At 35.7% G+C, this 16,403-nt stretch overlaps 1 protein-coding gene across 1 annotated transcript in view; it reads right to left on the minus strand.

The window, feature by feature from the left end:
- Window positions 1-9,457: 9,457 nt before the first annotated feature.
- sli (slit guidance ligand) overlaps window positions 9,458-16,403 on the minus strand; it is a 147,837-nt gene continuing 140,891 nt past the window's right edge. Inside the window, exons 34-38 of the mRNA XM_073087123.1 lie at window positions 14,348-14,477; window positions 13,630-13,701; window positions 13,004-13,077; window positions 12,102-12,251; window positions 9,458-11,419 (exon numbers count right to left, since the gene is read on the minus strand). Coding sequence (XP_072943224.1) covers window positions 11,312-11,419; window positions 12,102-12,251; window positions 13,004-13,077; window positions 13,630-13,701; window positions 14,348-14,477 — 534 coding nt within the window. The 3' untranslated portion in view covers window positions 9,458-11,311. The remainder of the gene's footprint in view (window positions 11,420-12,101; window positions 12,252-13,003; window positions 13,078-13,629; window positions 13,702-14,347; window positions 14,478-16,403) is intronic.

A 16,403-nucleotide genomic window follows, 5' to 3' on the forward strand; every position in this document is an offset into this window, starting at 1 on the left:
GGAGTCCGCATGTGATGTCACAGGGGGTCAGCGTTGTGACGTCATGGTATCAGCCTTGTAACGTCACGGTTTCAGCGTTGTGACGTCATGGTATCGGCCTTGTAACGTCACGGTTTCAGCGTTGTGACGTCACTAGGGTCGAAATCAAATGTAACGTGTGACATGATTTACGGATGGCTTATTTTTCGAAAAATAATTAGGATTGGACGCAATGAGGGATTGTAATTTATATGTGGTCAGTGTTGCACAGAGGAAGTAAATAGGCTCTTTAAATGGTAGTAACTGCTGTAACGCCCATTATCAGTAATCGATCTATCCACTGTTTTCTCTTCCGCAGATCAACGTTTGTCAATTTCTGCATATTACAAGTTGTCACGTTTAGATCTTTGGTAGGTAAACTTTGGATGGATTGAATATTGATAATGGGTATGGGTGAACACAACGTAGAATGGAGGACACTATAGTTTGACTTTTAATGTTGTCAAATTAAACATATTTGTAATAGTATCTTTATATTAATATCTATTTGACTAATGTAGTAAAAAACATATTTTTCATAATTCTTTCAGTGTCCTGTTTCTAGAATCGTATATTACAGAATTAGGCCCTTTGTACGCCGTATCCACACGCTTGTCAAACCTCGACAAATAGTCACAAATCGAAAGTGTAGATAAACTGTTTGAATTGGTTTGTGTAACAAATTGTACTAAAGAAATTTAGACAAACGTTTGTACTTTGCGGCGAATGTCAAGCGTGTGGACGCGGCGTTATGTCTACAGGAAATGAATGTGTCATGTCAGACAAAATCATATTTTCTATACAATAGGTACAGCCCGTGTCGGTGCAGGCGCATTACCGAAGCTACGTCCATACACATTAAAGTGGTAGAACCCTCTGTGGTTCGACTCCGGCACCACCGTCACACCTATTTCTGTTAGCAGCAGTGTTAAGCGCTGCTGAGTTCTAGTTTGAAGTGTGGTAAGAGACATACTTATCCGAGGCGTTCCAGCTTAGTCCTTAGTAGCGTATCTGTTGCCGATGTTAGTTAGGAAACTAATCCTATCTGGGGTTGATTAAAGATGTCCATACATCTAGCTAGCTTACCATCACGTGGAATGCTCGTCTGCTATATTATAAAAAAATATATACAAAGATATTGTTTTGTCTGGCACGACATGTGTCTGTTACCATACATGTCTGTTAGTAGAAATGCAGTTTTATCCTTGTTTAAAATTATTTTAGGGTCTATTTATTTACTTCGTCTATGTGTACACGCTTTAAAATAAGTTTCTGTACATAAACACTATAATACAAATTATTTATTATTGTAATATTGGTTTTAGGGGTTATCTGTGAATTGTAACTTAAAAAGGAAATATGACTATTTTTGGCACAGGATGTTCCCCAACCAGGCGAGGTGGTACTTAGGGTACCGTGGTCCGACAATCTCCTTTAGTTTGTCATTTATCATTACTTCCCAGAATTTGATCCTTATAAGCAACTCTATCAGATAGTGGAATAATATAGAGGGTGTACTTTTTTTTCAAAATGAACTCGTTCGATTCCCGGCTAGGGAAAAACATATTTAAAAAAAGTATTGATGCAGTTTTAGTTTTTATCAAAATTGGCCTCGTAACTCCTTTTAGCATTTTTCGCTAATCCTTATAGTTTCGGATTCGGCCTTGAAGGCCCGTTTGAAAAATTCAACCTGTATACGCAAGAAGTTGAGAAAACTTCGATAGCGCGATTCAGGCAACTAGTGTCGCCATCTCTTGGCGAGTTGCGGGAAGTTTCCACTCATTTCTCACTTTTCCTTTAATGTGAGCGAAAATCAAAATATTCCGGTTCTAGCTTTTGCTTTATACAGATGACCCCTGAAGACGCTCTTTAGTTAAACATTTGTTTGTAATGTTTAAGTTTGAGCATTACATCAGCGAGTGTAATATAATACAAGTTGTAACATTTTGTAACAATCAAACAAGTTGTAACAATATTTAATTTTTACGTTACAAATAAATGCTTTCGTGAGAGCGCACTGTATGGTTCATATATACCTACAGACATCGTTCTTCTCACATGGTTTGTGGTAAAACAAAATCATTAAACAATGTGTATGAACGTTATCAGGTTCCGTGCCTGAAAGGTAGAAACGGATCCCATTACTAAGCCTCCGCTGTTTGTCCGTCTGTCACAGGGCTCTATTTCCCAAACCGTAATAGATAAAAAACAAGTCTTTTTATACAAAGTATGTAAAACGGTGGCCGCTATAATAACAAATATTACAAATAAAAATCTGGAAATATTTATGGAGTCGCCATACAAAAAACTGCTAGTTTTCGACGTTTTTCACTTTATCTATTGAACCGTAATATATAGACAGTTCAAATTTTCACAATGCATTCATTTGTATGGCTACTATGATAACAAATACTAAAAATAAAAAGCACATGAAAACTTTTCTGATTAGGTCCCCTCCGTGTGCGAGATCAACTTACACTTGGTCAATTAATATATCCTCCGTAATGACCCGGCAAACGTTGTGTTGCCATATAAATAAAAAAATGTTAAGGGTGAACAACCCTTATCACTTAGAAATGGATAGTAGCAGATTCTCAGACCTACTGAATATGCATATAAAATTTGTTGAAAATCGGTAAAGCCGTTTCGGAGGAGTACGGTAACTAACATTGTGACACGAGAATTTTGTATATAAGATAAAGATTTTGTCTGACACAACACGTTCTATGTCTGTAGGTATAAATGGGACTTTATTTTCGAGAAATAATACGATTATATATGTTGTGACGTAGTCTTCTCATAATAGTGTTTTTGTCAAGTATTAATAACATGTTAACGTTAATTTTAATAAAATACTTAGAACTGTTCTAAAATGATCTATTTTGCGTCTGTCGGGAACAGTAGGGGGATATTTTTGAATATCTTTTTAGTTCGGGAGTGACGTGTGTGATCGGCTTCAGGTGGCACCTGCTTTATATGGAGTTACAGATGTCCATACGAGTGTCTACCATCCGGTAGCCTGTAATTAAATCTTTTATAAAGAACCTGACTGTTTAAAAAGTAATAAACTTAAAAGTAAAGTAATGGAGATACGTCACTCCCACAATTTAGACGAATCCAACGACACCTCATATGTTAATCCGTCAAGCCGTTTGTGCTGCAGCGTGGCAAAGAATGAGACATACATACACACGCTCGAACATTACCCTCCGCACTCCGGTATAAAAAAATAAACATTGTTCTAAATGTTACTACTGTTCCCGCCAAACGTCCTATGACGCCATATTTTTGATAAATACAATTTATTATAATTATGTATCATGTTATTTATCTATATTATAAATAATTATTTTTTAATTAAGCGTCTCGTCCTATCGCTCGTTGTGATTCTAATATTGTCGTAGAATACCTACATTTTTATTGAAAAGTTACTAAGGTTCGCCCACGACGCCATTAAATTGTTTGCGCGCGCTTTTTTATCTTCTTTTTATATGTTTTTTATATGCGTCCGTGAGGCAAAGATAATGTAGGCTGTACAGCCGATTTAAAGGCAACCAAGCCTTATTGTAAGGGGTCGATAAAAATTACGTCAGAGGGTTAAGAGGGGGTTACAAAGTATGATAAGAGGGTCGTTTCGCGAAATATTAAATTTAAATCAAATAAATAAAAATTAATAAGAAAATATTGATTGACAAATTTGAATTGTTTTATTAGAAAACAAAATAAACCGAAATTTTGTGGTGTTTTTTTTGTATTTGTGTGACAGGGGTGTGTTTATGCGGGAAGGGGTTGATATGTTTAACCTGTGACTTAATTTTTACTGACCCTAATATTTCATTATATTTGTTATTATATGTATAATATCAGGGTAAAACCTTGTGGAAGTAACAGTGGCGTCTTCGTCTCATTTATAATCTGTCGTCTTGACAGTTGTTTCTTGTACAGATAATGTAGTGTATAGCGATTATTTTGAAACTTCGCGCGAAGCGTACAAATTATATGAGAAATAAAGTATTTTAAAGCTATTTGTGTTTTATTTTTGTTACCTGTTGAGTTTTAAAATATACTAAAGGACAGAGTTAAAACGTCCAAATGAAAGTAGTATGAAATAGAAAAGTACTATAATTAAATTATATTAGGGGTGTGCGAATAATTCGAACTTACGAATTATTCGTTCCGAATCGAATATTAATATTAATATTCGATTCGAAACTCGAATCGAATAATTCGAAAATTCGAATTATTCGAAAGTTCCCGAATAATTCGAAAAATTTCGAATAATTCGAATTTTTTCAGGGTTTCTTACTTTCAATTTTCGAATAAAAATTTAACAGTCAATAATCAATATACATTTTATTTAAACCATATAGTTACACAAATAGAACAATTAATATAGTTTTTTTTTTTAAATAATGAAATAATAAAAATTATATTATAGCAAATAAAGTATTATGAAAAATCAAGATTTGAAAATCTGCTACAAATTTTTGTTCAAAAATAATACTCGTAAATACGATACTGAATTATTCGCACACCCTTACTTTTTTTACGGCACTTCAAAAAATTACCTGAAATTCATGCTTCTAGACTAGAATACCCCCTTAATTCGCGAATTATTCGAAAACTTTCAAATTATTCGAAATTTTTCGAATTATTCGAAATTTTTCGGATTATTCGAAATTTTTCGAATTATTCGAAGAATTTCGAATAATTCGAAAATTCGAATTATTCGATTCGAATTTCGAATCGAATATTGATATTCGATTCGATTCGATTCGAACGATATTCGCACACCCCTAAATTATATTAATGAAAATTGTGTTGCAATTGTCTTATTTTTTTATAATTTTCCTCTTTCTAAATTCGCAGCCCCACTAGGTTTCCTGTGTCGTGGGTGCCATGCACACACACAATAGACTCAGGACAGATATACAAATTCATCATTCAGATATGTTTGGCCCGGGTTCGAACCCGGAACCCTTTGCGCCATGCAGGAACTGAAATATTTTCTTGGTTGTGACATATACCATATTTCGTGTGATAATGTACGAATTTCATATAAAATTTTCATGACGAATAAAAGTATTTAAGTTTTTTTTTAATATATAATATAGGAGTAGCAGACGAGCATGCAGTCCACCTGATGGTAAGTGGCTACTGCCATCAACCACAGATAAGATTAGTTACCTTTCTGAGGTCGTCCACTACTACGCCGCTACCCCTGAGGACTAAGCTGGAACGCTTCGGAAAACTGTCTTCCTTACCACACCCTTTAAACCAGAACACAGCAGCGCTTGACACTACTGTTAATAGACAGAAATAGGTGTGGCGGTAGTGCCACCGGAGTTGAACCACAAAGAGTTCAACCATCTTTAAAATAAAAAATAAAACACTACAATATCTAACATCCTCTTTATTACATTAAATAAATTATAAAGTTCATAAGGTATAGTTATTTTATTTATCAATAATAAGCAAGCGTCGCTCAAAACATCGTAAGGTACGCGTAACTTAAGACTTACGAGAATTTAACATTTATCTTAAGCTAAAGGAAAACTGGCGAAAATCTGATCAAATATTGTATGTGGTTAGTTCCCGCTGCTTGTCAAGAGATGGCGCTTTTGAACTAATTTGTGTCTATTAGATCAAAAGCGCTCTAATTTACAAATTTGCACCAAAAAATGAGTTTCTATAACTCATAAAAAGATAGCGCGTTCTACAAAAAGAAAACGTTACAGTGCATTTTTCTCTTTTTTTATGTTTTTGTAGCTATTGTCGAGTTTTAGCGCTATCAATGTTTTTAGATACGTAAAAAATCAATGCTTTATTGATGCCGTATTATTTTCATAATTATAAAAATCATTTTATAAAAAATTCAAAGTTAGTTTTTTTTTTTTTTATTTTGGACTATAATAAGACATAAAATGCCGAAAGTAAAATAAAAAAAACCTTTTTTAATATGTTAAAAATAATCATTAAACCCGATGCTGTAACAATTATAGCAAATAATTATTAAAACTTGTGGAATAAAAAAACAGATTTTTCTTATAGTAAAATCATAAATAATGATCAGATTTCCGCCATTTTTCCAGCTAAAATATTATAAATCATTATTATTAACAAACCATTAATACTGATATAAATATATAATTAGGTCGACGATGCGTTGTCTATGAAATACCACAGCTACCAAATGGTAGAAAAATAAATAAAGGAATGCATTAAAAATGAAATAAAACACTAATATTACAATAATCTCTAAGCTAAATTAATTATCTATACAAAAATCCTTAATCTACAAAATTTACAAGCTGATAGCAACATAATGGCAATAAATATGTTTTTACAAAATTTCAGTCAAAAAAAATGTCGGTGTTTTTAGACCAAAGTTAGACCTTCAAATTAATTTCTATTTATTTTAAAATATGCAATGCAGTTGATAGTACTAGGTTACTAGCGTATAATCTATCCTAGATAGGATAAGAATCCGATTTGTGGTACTATAGATTGATTTCTTACTGAGGATTATTTTTAAATGCTGTACAGCGCCCATCCCTTGAAGGCTAAAGAAAGATTTTCTTTCAGCCCTTCTATCGACATTATCAACCCATTACTGTCCATATTTTCCAAGAAGAAATATGACCTATTTCCCGATTATTTTCCTACGTGTCTTTCGCATTTTACTTTTTGTCAAAAGGAAACTTTCCTCTAGTCCGACGCTGTAAGAATGATTTAATAGTTTGGTCTAAATTACAGACGAACTAAACAAGTAGACTCCTAAAATAATTATTATTTTTAAAAACGCACAGCGTATCCAATTATATTAATATAAAAGTAAGTGTCGTTTGAAATATGATCTGGTTCATTTACTTCAATAAATTAGAATGGTCTTAGATAATGACATAAAAAAAAGAAAAATACGAGTTACACGTTCAAATTATATAAGTTTTGATATAAGAGAAGAGTGTATAAGGAGTCTATTTGAGTACTTCGTCTACGTTGCACCGAATAATACATACGATGTTTTAGTTAGGCAGCATTGGGTCTTGATGAAAATATGGCATTTTCTCGAACATAAACACTAGTATTTTTGGCAAGAATATAACAGAATATAGTTATAACACATTTATATCAAGAAATATTATTCGCATATTGTAAGGAAAAGAAAGATCGAGAAAGTTCGAGAAAGTTAGCTAAAAATCTTACGTAACAAAACTTTAGAAACGATAGTATAGGCCGCGTAAAACTGCTAGTCCGCTCTGAATATAGAAATGAATCACGTCGCCATAACAAATTGTATGACTACACCTGCTCGCATCAACTTCAGAGCGGACTAGCAGTTTGGCGCGGACTATAATAATACAAGTAAATGTATATTTACGTAAATATAAGCGTACTAAAAATCTAAGGATATGTAAAATATTTATTTATAAGTTACATTGGCAAGAAAATTGTAATTTAAGTATTGATATACAATATTCGGCAGTGATTGTTGGTGTAATGTAAAATCTTTAAAATAGCCCGTTGTTTCAATAAAGATTTCATTATTTCAACATACATTTTAAAGATATCGTCGTTGCAAACTTAAAAATTCGTATGTAACAATATATTTCTTAAGAAAATTTAAAAAAGAATTGAATACTAAAAATAACTTTTGACAAATATGAATAATAACTTTGTTAAAAAATAAAACAAGCAAATAACTGAAATAATAAAAACAATATACAGGGTGAATCTCCATAAAGTGCACATATTGAAACAGGTAAAATTAAACCGCATTTTGTCGACAAAAAAAATAAAAAAAATATTTTTTTTTTTTTTTTTTGGGTTTTACGACCTTTTGAAGTTTTTTTTTTGGAATTGTGCACCTAAAGTAAATAAATCGCTATAACTTTTGAACTAAAAGAGTTATCATGTTCAAAGAAAAATTACAATGAATGCCAATTATAGGCCGTACTGATCCATGAAAAAAAAAAAACAAAAAAGTTTATCTTCCCAGAAAAAAATAGTCAGATTAGTGTGAAGAAAGCAATTTTTTTAGGTTAAATTTCAGTAATCGTGAATTTCCTCAAAATAATCTAGGATTTTTATTTTATTTTTATTATTTAATGTAATTCTACGTCGTATTAGCTTTCAAACACTAAAAAAAGCATGCCTCTAACTTAAGTATAAAGTTTCCTACGAGCGCTTAAACAAAGGCAGTTCTTAAGGGTGTTGGTAATAAATAACATTTTTAATACAAACTAGTGTTTTTTTTTAATTATTAAAGATTTATTTTATTACTGTTTTATCACTTTAATATCGTCAAAAATAAGAAACTACCATGAATTTACCATTGAAACATATTTTTGATAGTTTCCTTTGTTTATATTTTGGACATCTAATTATGGGTCGGACTATACCAGTTTTATTAGGGCGCACGTGCGTCGTGTCTTTTTTTAAACGTTCCTAGCAAACTTTATACTTGAGTTAGAGGCGTGGTTTTTTTAGTGTTTGAAAGCTAATACGACGTAGAATTGCATTAAATAATAATAAAAAAATAAAATGCCTAGATTATTTTGAGGAAATTGATGATTACTGAAAATTTTACTTAAAAAAAAGTGCTTTTTTGCACTAATCTGACATTTTTTTCCTGGGAAGATGATTTTTTTTTTATTTTTTTTTCATGGATCAGTACGGCCTATCATTGGCAATCATTGTTATTTTTGTTTGAACCTGATAACCCTCTTAGTTTAAAAGTTATAGCGATTTATTTACTTCAGGTGCACAATTCCAAAAAAAAAATTCAAAAGGTCGTAAAACCCAAAAAAATTTTTTTTTAATTTTTTTAATATTTTTTTTTGTCGACAAAATGCGGTTTAATTTTACCTGTTTCAATATGTGCACTTTATGGAGATTCACCCTGTATATACGATTGAAAGATAATTTGAATTTTATAAATTACTTTAATGAAAAAACATATCAGTAGAAATAAAGTCAGTGTTTTTATTTAAGTGTATTATAACACGCTTACCAAACCTCAACAAACAGTTACAAATACAAACGTATGGATAGTGCGTTTGCCTTTATTTGTGTACATTTCAAGCGTTAAAACCAATCTAATGAAGTATTGTTTGTTTAGCAAATCAAAGCGAATTTGCCACATGCGTTTGCGACGCGTACACACGTTCGTATTTGTAGAGGTTTGGAATTTGCAAGTACTTAGCGCGCTGGACCGACGACCTTAAGAGGGCTGGTGGTAGTGGTTGGATGAGGGCAGCGGATGACCGAGTGTTGTGGCACACCTTAGGGGAGGCCTATGTCCAGCAGTGGAATAATAAAGGCTGAAATGATGATGATGAAGTACTAAGCGTGTGTACGAAGTTAAGTTAAGTTTGCAACGACGAAATAATAATTTAGTTGAATTTGTAAATAGCTATATTGACATCTAGATTTAAGGTTCTCACTGACAAACGCGTATCAAAATGATATAGGAGTAGCAGACGAGCATGCTCCACCTGATGGTAAGCTACTGCAGTATGGACAGCTGTAGTCAACCCCAGATAATATTGTAGTCCTACCTGAGGTTGGCTACAGATACGCTACTCCTGAAGACTAAGTTGGTACGCTTTATGCGTCTAACAAAATTAAAGAATATTGTATTGTATTTTATTTTGAATATTATCCTATTTACTCGTGGGCTCGTAAAATTATATTGAAAAAATTCGAGATTTCAGACTTAAAATGGCAACACTGACTTATAAATATAATAAACTATTACTAACTTAACGATTAAATATCTATTAAATAACTCGAAAACGATAAATATTTTATAATTACACCAAATGAACACAATAATTAATAAAATATTAAATCCAAACAATTATTTTATTATTGGTTATTATTAATCTGTTTTTGGCGCGAACTAGATGTCGCTAGCTACGATGGCGCGATTTCGTGTACAGATAAAATATTAGCTATTTCGCTTAAACGCTACAGATAAAAAATGACTAAGCCTCTGGGCGTAATAATTTAAAATTTAAAACGAAACTAATATTAAATGCATAAATTACTTGTTTTAAACACAGAGTATATTAATATCTTAACCTAAGGGATATATTTTTACGCTACACGTTACAAAATACTAGTACAAAAGTTTTAGGCTTCAGATTGAAAATTTTCAAATCTGGTCAATGTTTTAAATAAATATTTCGTTTTGAAATTGGTATTTGGATAGATATACAAATGTTATATATTTAACTAAACGGGCGCATTTCTGAATTAGTTTTTTTACAGATTACTTTTTTTTTAAATTAATTAGGTTTGAAATGACTTTAAAATTAGGAGTTATTAAAAAATACATAAGTTTTGAGAACGTCAAGTGCGGGAAAAATTAAAATTATTTTTTTGTATGGGTAAATTTTATTCTGTTTAGAAATGATTTATATAATTGAGTTTTTATATTCCCCACACTGAGTATTGTACAATTAAGAGAGTTTTCCGAAATCATTTGTAAACGAAATTATCTATTTTTGCGAAGTAATTCTATAAATTGTCTACTCTATGGATTAGGCCGATATCATGTTTCATAAAATAAATATAAAATATTGTATTATCGAAGAAATGACACTATTAAAAGTAAAATATAAAAGTAATCCGATCCTATTATTTTAAAGTCTTGAACGCCCTCTCGCGGGAATATTCTAACTTTGAAGAATGATTGATTTCCAAAATATTTTTTGTGACCAAAATACTGGAACTACATGGCGTCACTTGCTCCATTTGAGATTCAAATAACCTACATGTATTAGTAAAACTGAAAAATAAACAAAATTAAATGTTTAATGGCGATAATTTTCTAATAATTTTTGGTACTAGAAAATAATGCAAGTTATTTAGTTAATAAACATTTAAGATTTCTTTAATAAATAAATGTTTTTCGCCAGCAAAGAAAATTTTGATTATTTTTCCATTTTGTTAACATTTCCATTATTATCGAATATTTCGACTATGTTTATATCTCGGAATATCAAAAATATGGATAATTACGTGCTTCAAAAGAGAATGTAGCTATTTTCGTTTTTTTCAATTCTACATACATTTTATAAAGTTGGTTACAAGTACATTTTCACCCATAAAAATTTGCCATACACATTTTTCATCAGTAGACATTTTTTAATTCACAGATAATTAACCAAAAAACGTCCCAATATTCGAGATAAATACCATAAAAATGACTAAAATACCGGATATTTCTAGGGTTTACAGTATACAAACTAAGTTTAGTCGGGTACATAGCTAAGTTTAGTTTAGTTTAGTGCAGGAAGGGGGAGCTCCGCGGACACTTCTTGCCGCACGCACACTTGCGCACTATTTCTATATCTTTGGTGTATTTCGTGCCGTCCGCACACACTAGACGAATCTGAAAAAAAATTATATGTCTTTTATAAGTATTGTTGTTTTCTTATTTTAATATTTGCATAACCTACGAAAGGGCGAGAAAATATAGCTTAAAATAAGGTAGGATAAAGTCAGTGGCGGACTAAGGTCTTCGGAGGCCTGCAGCGGAAATTAGAATTGAGGCCTTCCAGTGAACAAACTTTATTTGATGTTACAATATCACAAATGTGTCAAACTTTTTCGTTGACAAATACGTATGATTCTGGGGACCGTTATTGTTTCGCTGATTTATACATATTTTTTTTATAGTATACGAGTAGCAGACGAGCATGCAGTCCACCTGATGGTAAGTGGTTACTGCCGCCCATGGACATTTGTAATCAAGTCCAGATAGAGATATTCTAACCTGAGGTCGGCCGTAGATGCGCCGCTACTCCTGAGGACTAAGCTGGAACGCCTCGGAAAAGTCTGTCTCTCTTACCACACCCTTTAAACCGGAACACAGCAGCGGCTAACACTGCTGTTATAACAGAAACAGATGTGGCGGTGGTGCCGGAGTCGAACCACAAAGGGTTCTACCACCTTCTAATTTCATTCAATCTGTCTTTTCATTTAATTATGATGCTAGTGGTGCTTAGCTACCTATAACCGTTTGGGTGTATAGGTACTTTTGGAATTTCGATCGTTACGTTACCCCCACCCACCTTTCGTTTCTTGGTCTTCCGTGGCGCACAGCACATGGCGCGGCCGCAGGGTTGCCCACTGCCCCCACTGCTGGGCTTGCCGCAGCGCGCGCCGCGCACCGGCCGCCGCGACCGACAACTACCCTCCGTCACGTACTCTCGCGTTGCTTCCTGAAGGGGTAGACTTCGATTAATTAGTAAAAATATTTTGGATATGGGGAGGAGGGAGTAGTTTTCGAAATATTAGTCAAAAAATTTAGAAATATCACCAAATACTCTCACGTACTCTCGCGTCGCTTCCTGGGGGGGAGGGGGGTAGTTTTCGAAATATTAGTAAAAAAAATTAGAAGTATCACCAAATACAACTACCCTCTGTTACGAACTCTCGCGTTGCATCCTGAATGGAATGTTTTTACAATATTAGCAAAAAAAAACGGAAAAAGTATCGAAATATTGGCAAAATAACGACCGCGTATCTTAAGTGCTCGTTACATATTAAAACATGAGTTTTTAAATCACAATTTTCGATATAACACAGTTCCAATAATAATAATAATGTAATAATAATTTTCGATTGTTCACAGTTACAAAATAGTAGACGAGTATACTCCACCTGATGGTAAGCTACTGCCGTATCAACATCTGTTATCAACGTCAAGTAAGATGACTCCTACCTGAAGTTAGCCACAAGCGTTGCCACTGATGACTAAGTCGGAACGCCTTGGATAAGTATGTCTTTTACCACTTCAAACCATAAAAACAGTTGTTATAACATAACACACCGCTGTTATAACAGAAACAGATGTGACGATGGTACCACCGAAGTCAAACGATAGAGGGTTCTACCACCTCCAACCACTAAGCTATCATTGCTTAATCATAATTATCAAAAATGCCAATTAATTTATAAAATAATTTTGTACCTTTCTACAACCGCCGCTAGGGGGCGCTGGCTGCGCGGGAACCATTTCTGATGACGGCTTATGCGCAGGCGCAGCTGGAAAACATATCATACATATTTAAGCATAATTATAACATTATATTATTAAATAAAGATCAATAAACCCAATATGTGTTTTTGTTCAAAATAATTACTAAAAAAATATGTCAAATAGTGATTTTTTAAATCGTAAGTTATGTTGATAAAAACTTGTGTGTTTGTGTGTTACACTGTCACGTCTTAACTACATGATTGTCATGAAATGTACACACGTTGTCAGGGGTGCAGAAAATGACATAGGGTAGCTTTTATCACAAAAAACAGTACCGTTCCCGAGGGATAGATAAAACATGTGACGCTGCGCTTGGACACGTCCACACATTCGTGTATTTGTAGATATTTGGAGTTTGCAAGTGCCGAGTGTGTGGAAGCATCATTAGAGTAGAAAGATAGATAATTATAGTGTTCTTGATAATTGTTCAAAATTTTAAATTAATCGGACTGTTCAAAGTGGGTAAAAATCGAGTTCAAAGATTCCGTTACATACATACATACAGGTTTAACTAATAAAAGCGTGGTAAAAAAGATAAAAAGAAATCTATCTTTTACCTGGCGATGCCTGTACGTTGCTGATAATCTTTCTGGGTGGCAACTTATTCTGAGTTATCACTGGAGCGCCACCTATAACACATATAATTAGAATAGTTTTTACCTGTTGAGGGTAATGTATTTTAAGCTTTACGCTTGAAAAACATTATCTATTAGCTTGTATAATTATTATTCATTGTATTAAATTATATTTACCACTTTATTACACATTAAAGCTCGTTCTTATTTTTTTTTTATTTAAATTTATTTATTTTATTTATAATAATTATTGTTTTTTTTTGTATGTATGTTAGTATGTCCCTTTTTTGAGAAATTGAAATGTATATGTTTCTAAAAAAAAATTAAGAAACATTAACATTATACACTCGCATGCAAGCGAATTGACTCACTCTCCAAGCGCGCATTCAGAGCCGCTGCTTTTGAAAACGCAGATGTATTTTTGTTACAAAATTGTATTTTCTTAAAGCTTAAAAACTTAGCTTTCCAATGACATCATTGTCATGGAAATCTGTGCAGGAGATATATTTTTTAAAAGAATCTTAACCAGTGCAGGACAAAAGGAAATTTTACCAAAGGGTGATTAAAATTGATTGATTGATTAAAATAGAATTGATGTGATTAAAATGTTTAAACGATGTAATTAATGTTGGTTGGTACATATTTTAAGTATGTTTTTAATAAATAAAGAAATGTAATTGTTAAATAAACATTTGATTACCGAGTGAGGCCCGGAGTTCGCACTGGGGGCCCGCGGTCCCGGCCCGGCAGCGACACGTGTAGTCGGAGGCGGAGCCCTCCTCGCGCACGCAGCGGCCGCCGCGGGCGCACGGGTTCGGCACACACGGGTCCTGGGGACGAGATTGGTAGAGTATTGGTGTGAAGGTGAGTGAGTATGTGTGTGTATATCATTCATTCATTCATCATTCATTAATTTATTCATTTATTTATATCATGTTACTTACGCTAGGTGGCATAGAATAGTTTTAAGATTGAGTTTTCTATGTAAGTGAATTGTCAATATTCTTAAGGGAAATAAAGTCTTTAACCATATATGTGAGTGAGTGGGTAAGCATGTGTAAGTGAATGATAGAGTGGGTATGTGAGTATGTGTTAGTAAGTACATGAGGGAAAGAGTAGGTGAATGAATGAGTGAGTGAGTAGAGGAGTTAAGTGAGTGAATCGGTGACGTTTTAACTAACACTGGTGACGGCGGAGTCCTCCTGCAGCACGTGCGGTGCGGCGGCGGAGAGCAGTGAGTGAGTGAGTGAGTGAGTGAGTGAGTGACTAACACTGGTGACGGCGGAGTCCTCCTGCAGCACGTGCGGTGCGGCGGCGGAGAGCAGTGAGTGAGTGAGTGAGTGAGTGAGTGAGTGAGTGACTAACACTGGTGACGGCGGAGTCCTCCTGCAGCACGTGCGGTGCGGCGGCGGAGAGCAGTGAGTGAGTGAGTGAGTGAGTGAGTGAGTGAGTGACTAACACTGGTGACGGCGGAGTCCTCCTGCAGCACGTGCGGTGCGGCGGCGGAGAGCAGTGAGTGAGTGAGTGAGTGAGTGAGTGAGTCGAGTGAGTGAGTGAGTGAGTGAGTGAGTGAGTGAGTGAGTGAGTGAGTGAGTGACTAACACTGGTGACGGCGGAGTCCTCCTGCAGCACGTGCGGTGCGGCGGCGGAGAGCAGTGAGTGAGTGAGTGAGTGAGTGAGTGAGTGACTAACACTGGTGACGGCGGAGTCCTCCTGCAGCACGTGCGGTGCGGCGGCGGAGAGCAGTGAGTGAGTGAGTGAGTGAGTGAGTGAGTCGAGTGAGTGAGTGAGTGAGTGAGTGAGTGAGTGAGTGAGTGAGTGAGTGAGTGAGTGACTAACACTGGTGACGGCGGAGTCCTCCTGCAGCACGTGCGGTGCGGCGGCGGAGAGCAGTGAGTGAGTGAGTGAGTGAGTGAGTGAGTGAGTGAGTGAGTGAGTGAGTGAGTGAGTGAGTGAGTGAGTGACTAACACTGGTGACGGCGGAGTCCTCCTGCAGCACGTGCGGTGCGGCGGCGGAGAGCAGTGAGTGAGTGAGTGAGTGAGTGAGTGAGTGAGTGAGTGACTAACACTGGTGACGGCGGAGTCCTCCTGCAGCACGTGCGGTGCGGCGGCGGAGAGCAGTGAGTGAGTGAGTGAGTGAGTGAGTGACTAACACTGGTGACGGCGGAGTCCTCCTGCAGCACGTGCGGTGCGGCGGCGGAGAGCAGTGAGTGAGTGAGTGAGCGAGTGAGTGAGTGAGTGACTAACACTGGTGACGGCGGAGTCCTCCTGCAGCACGTGCGGTGCGGCGGCGGAGAGCAGTGAGTGAGTGAGTGAGCGAGTGAGTGAGTGAGTGACTAACACTGGTGACGGCGGAGTCCTCCTGCAGCACGTGCGGTGCGGCGGCGGAGAGCAGTGAGTGAGTGAGTGAGTGAGTGAGTGAGTGAGTGAGTGACTAACACTGGTGACGGCGGAGTCCTCCTGCAGCACGTGCGGTGCGGCGGCGGAGAGCAGTGAGTGAGTGAGTGAGTGAGTGAGTGAGTGAGTGAGTGAGTGACTAACACTGGTGACGGCGGAGTCCTCCTGCAGCACGTGCGGTGCGGCGGCGGAGAGCAGTGAGTGAGTGAGTGAGTGAGTGAGTGAGTGACTAACACTGGTGACGGCGGAGTCCTCCTGCAGCACGTGCGGTGCGGCGGCGGAGAGCAGTGAGTGAGTGAGTGAGTGAGTGAGTGAGTGAGTGAGTGAGTGAGTGAGTGAGTGACTAACACTGGTGACGG

This window comes from Epargyreus clarus, unplaced genomic scaffold (genome assembly GCF_041222505.1).
Source record: "Epargyreus clarus isolate Ecla_fem2 unplaced genomic scaffold, WU_Ecla_fem_2.2 ptg000025l, whole genome shotgun sequence".
Taxonomy (NCBI): domain Eukaryota; kingdom Metazoa; phylum Arthropoda; class Insecta; order Lepidoptera; family Hesperiidae; genus Epargyreus; species Epargyreus clarus.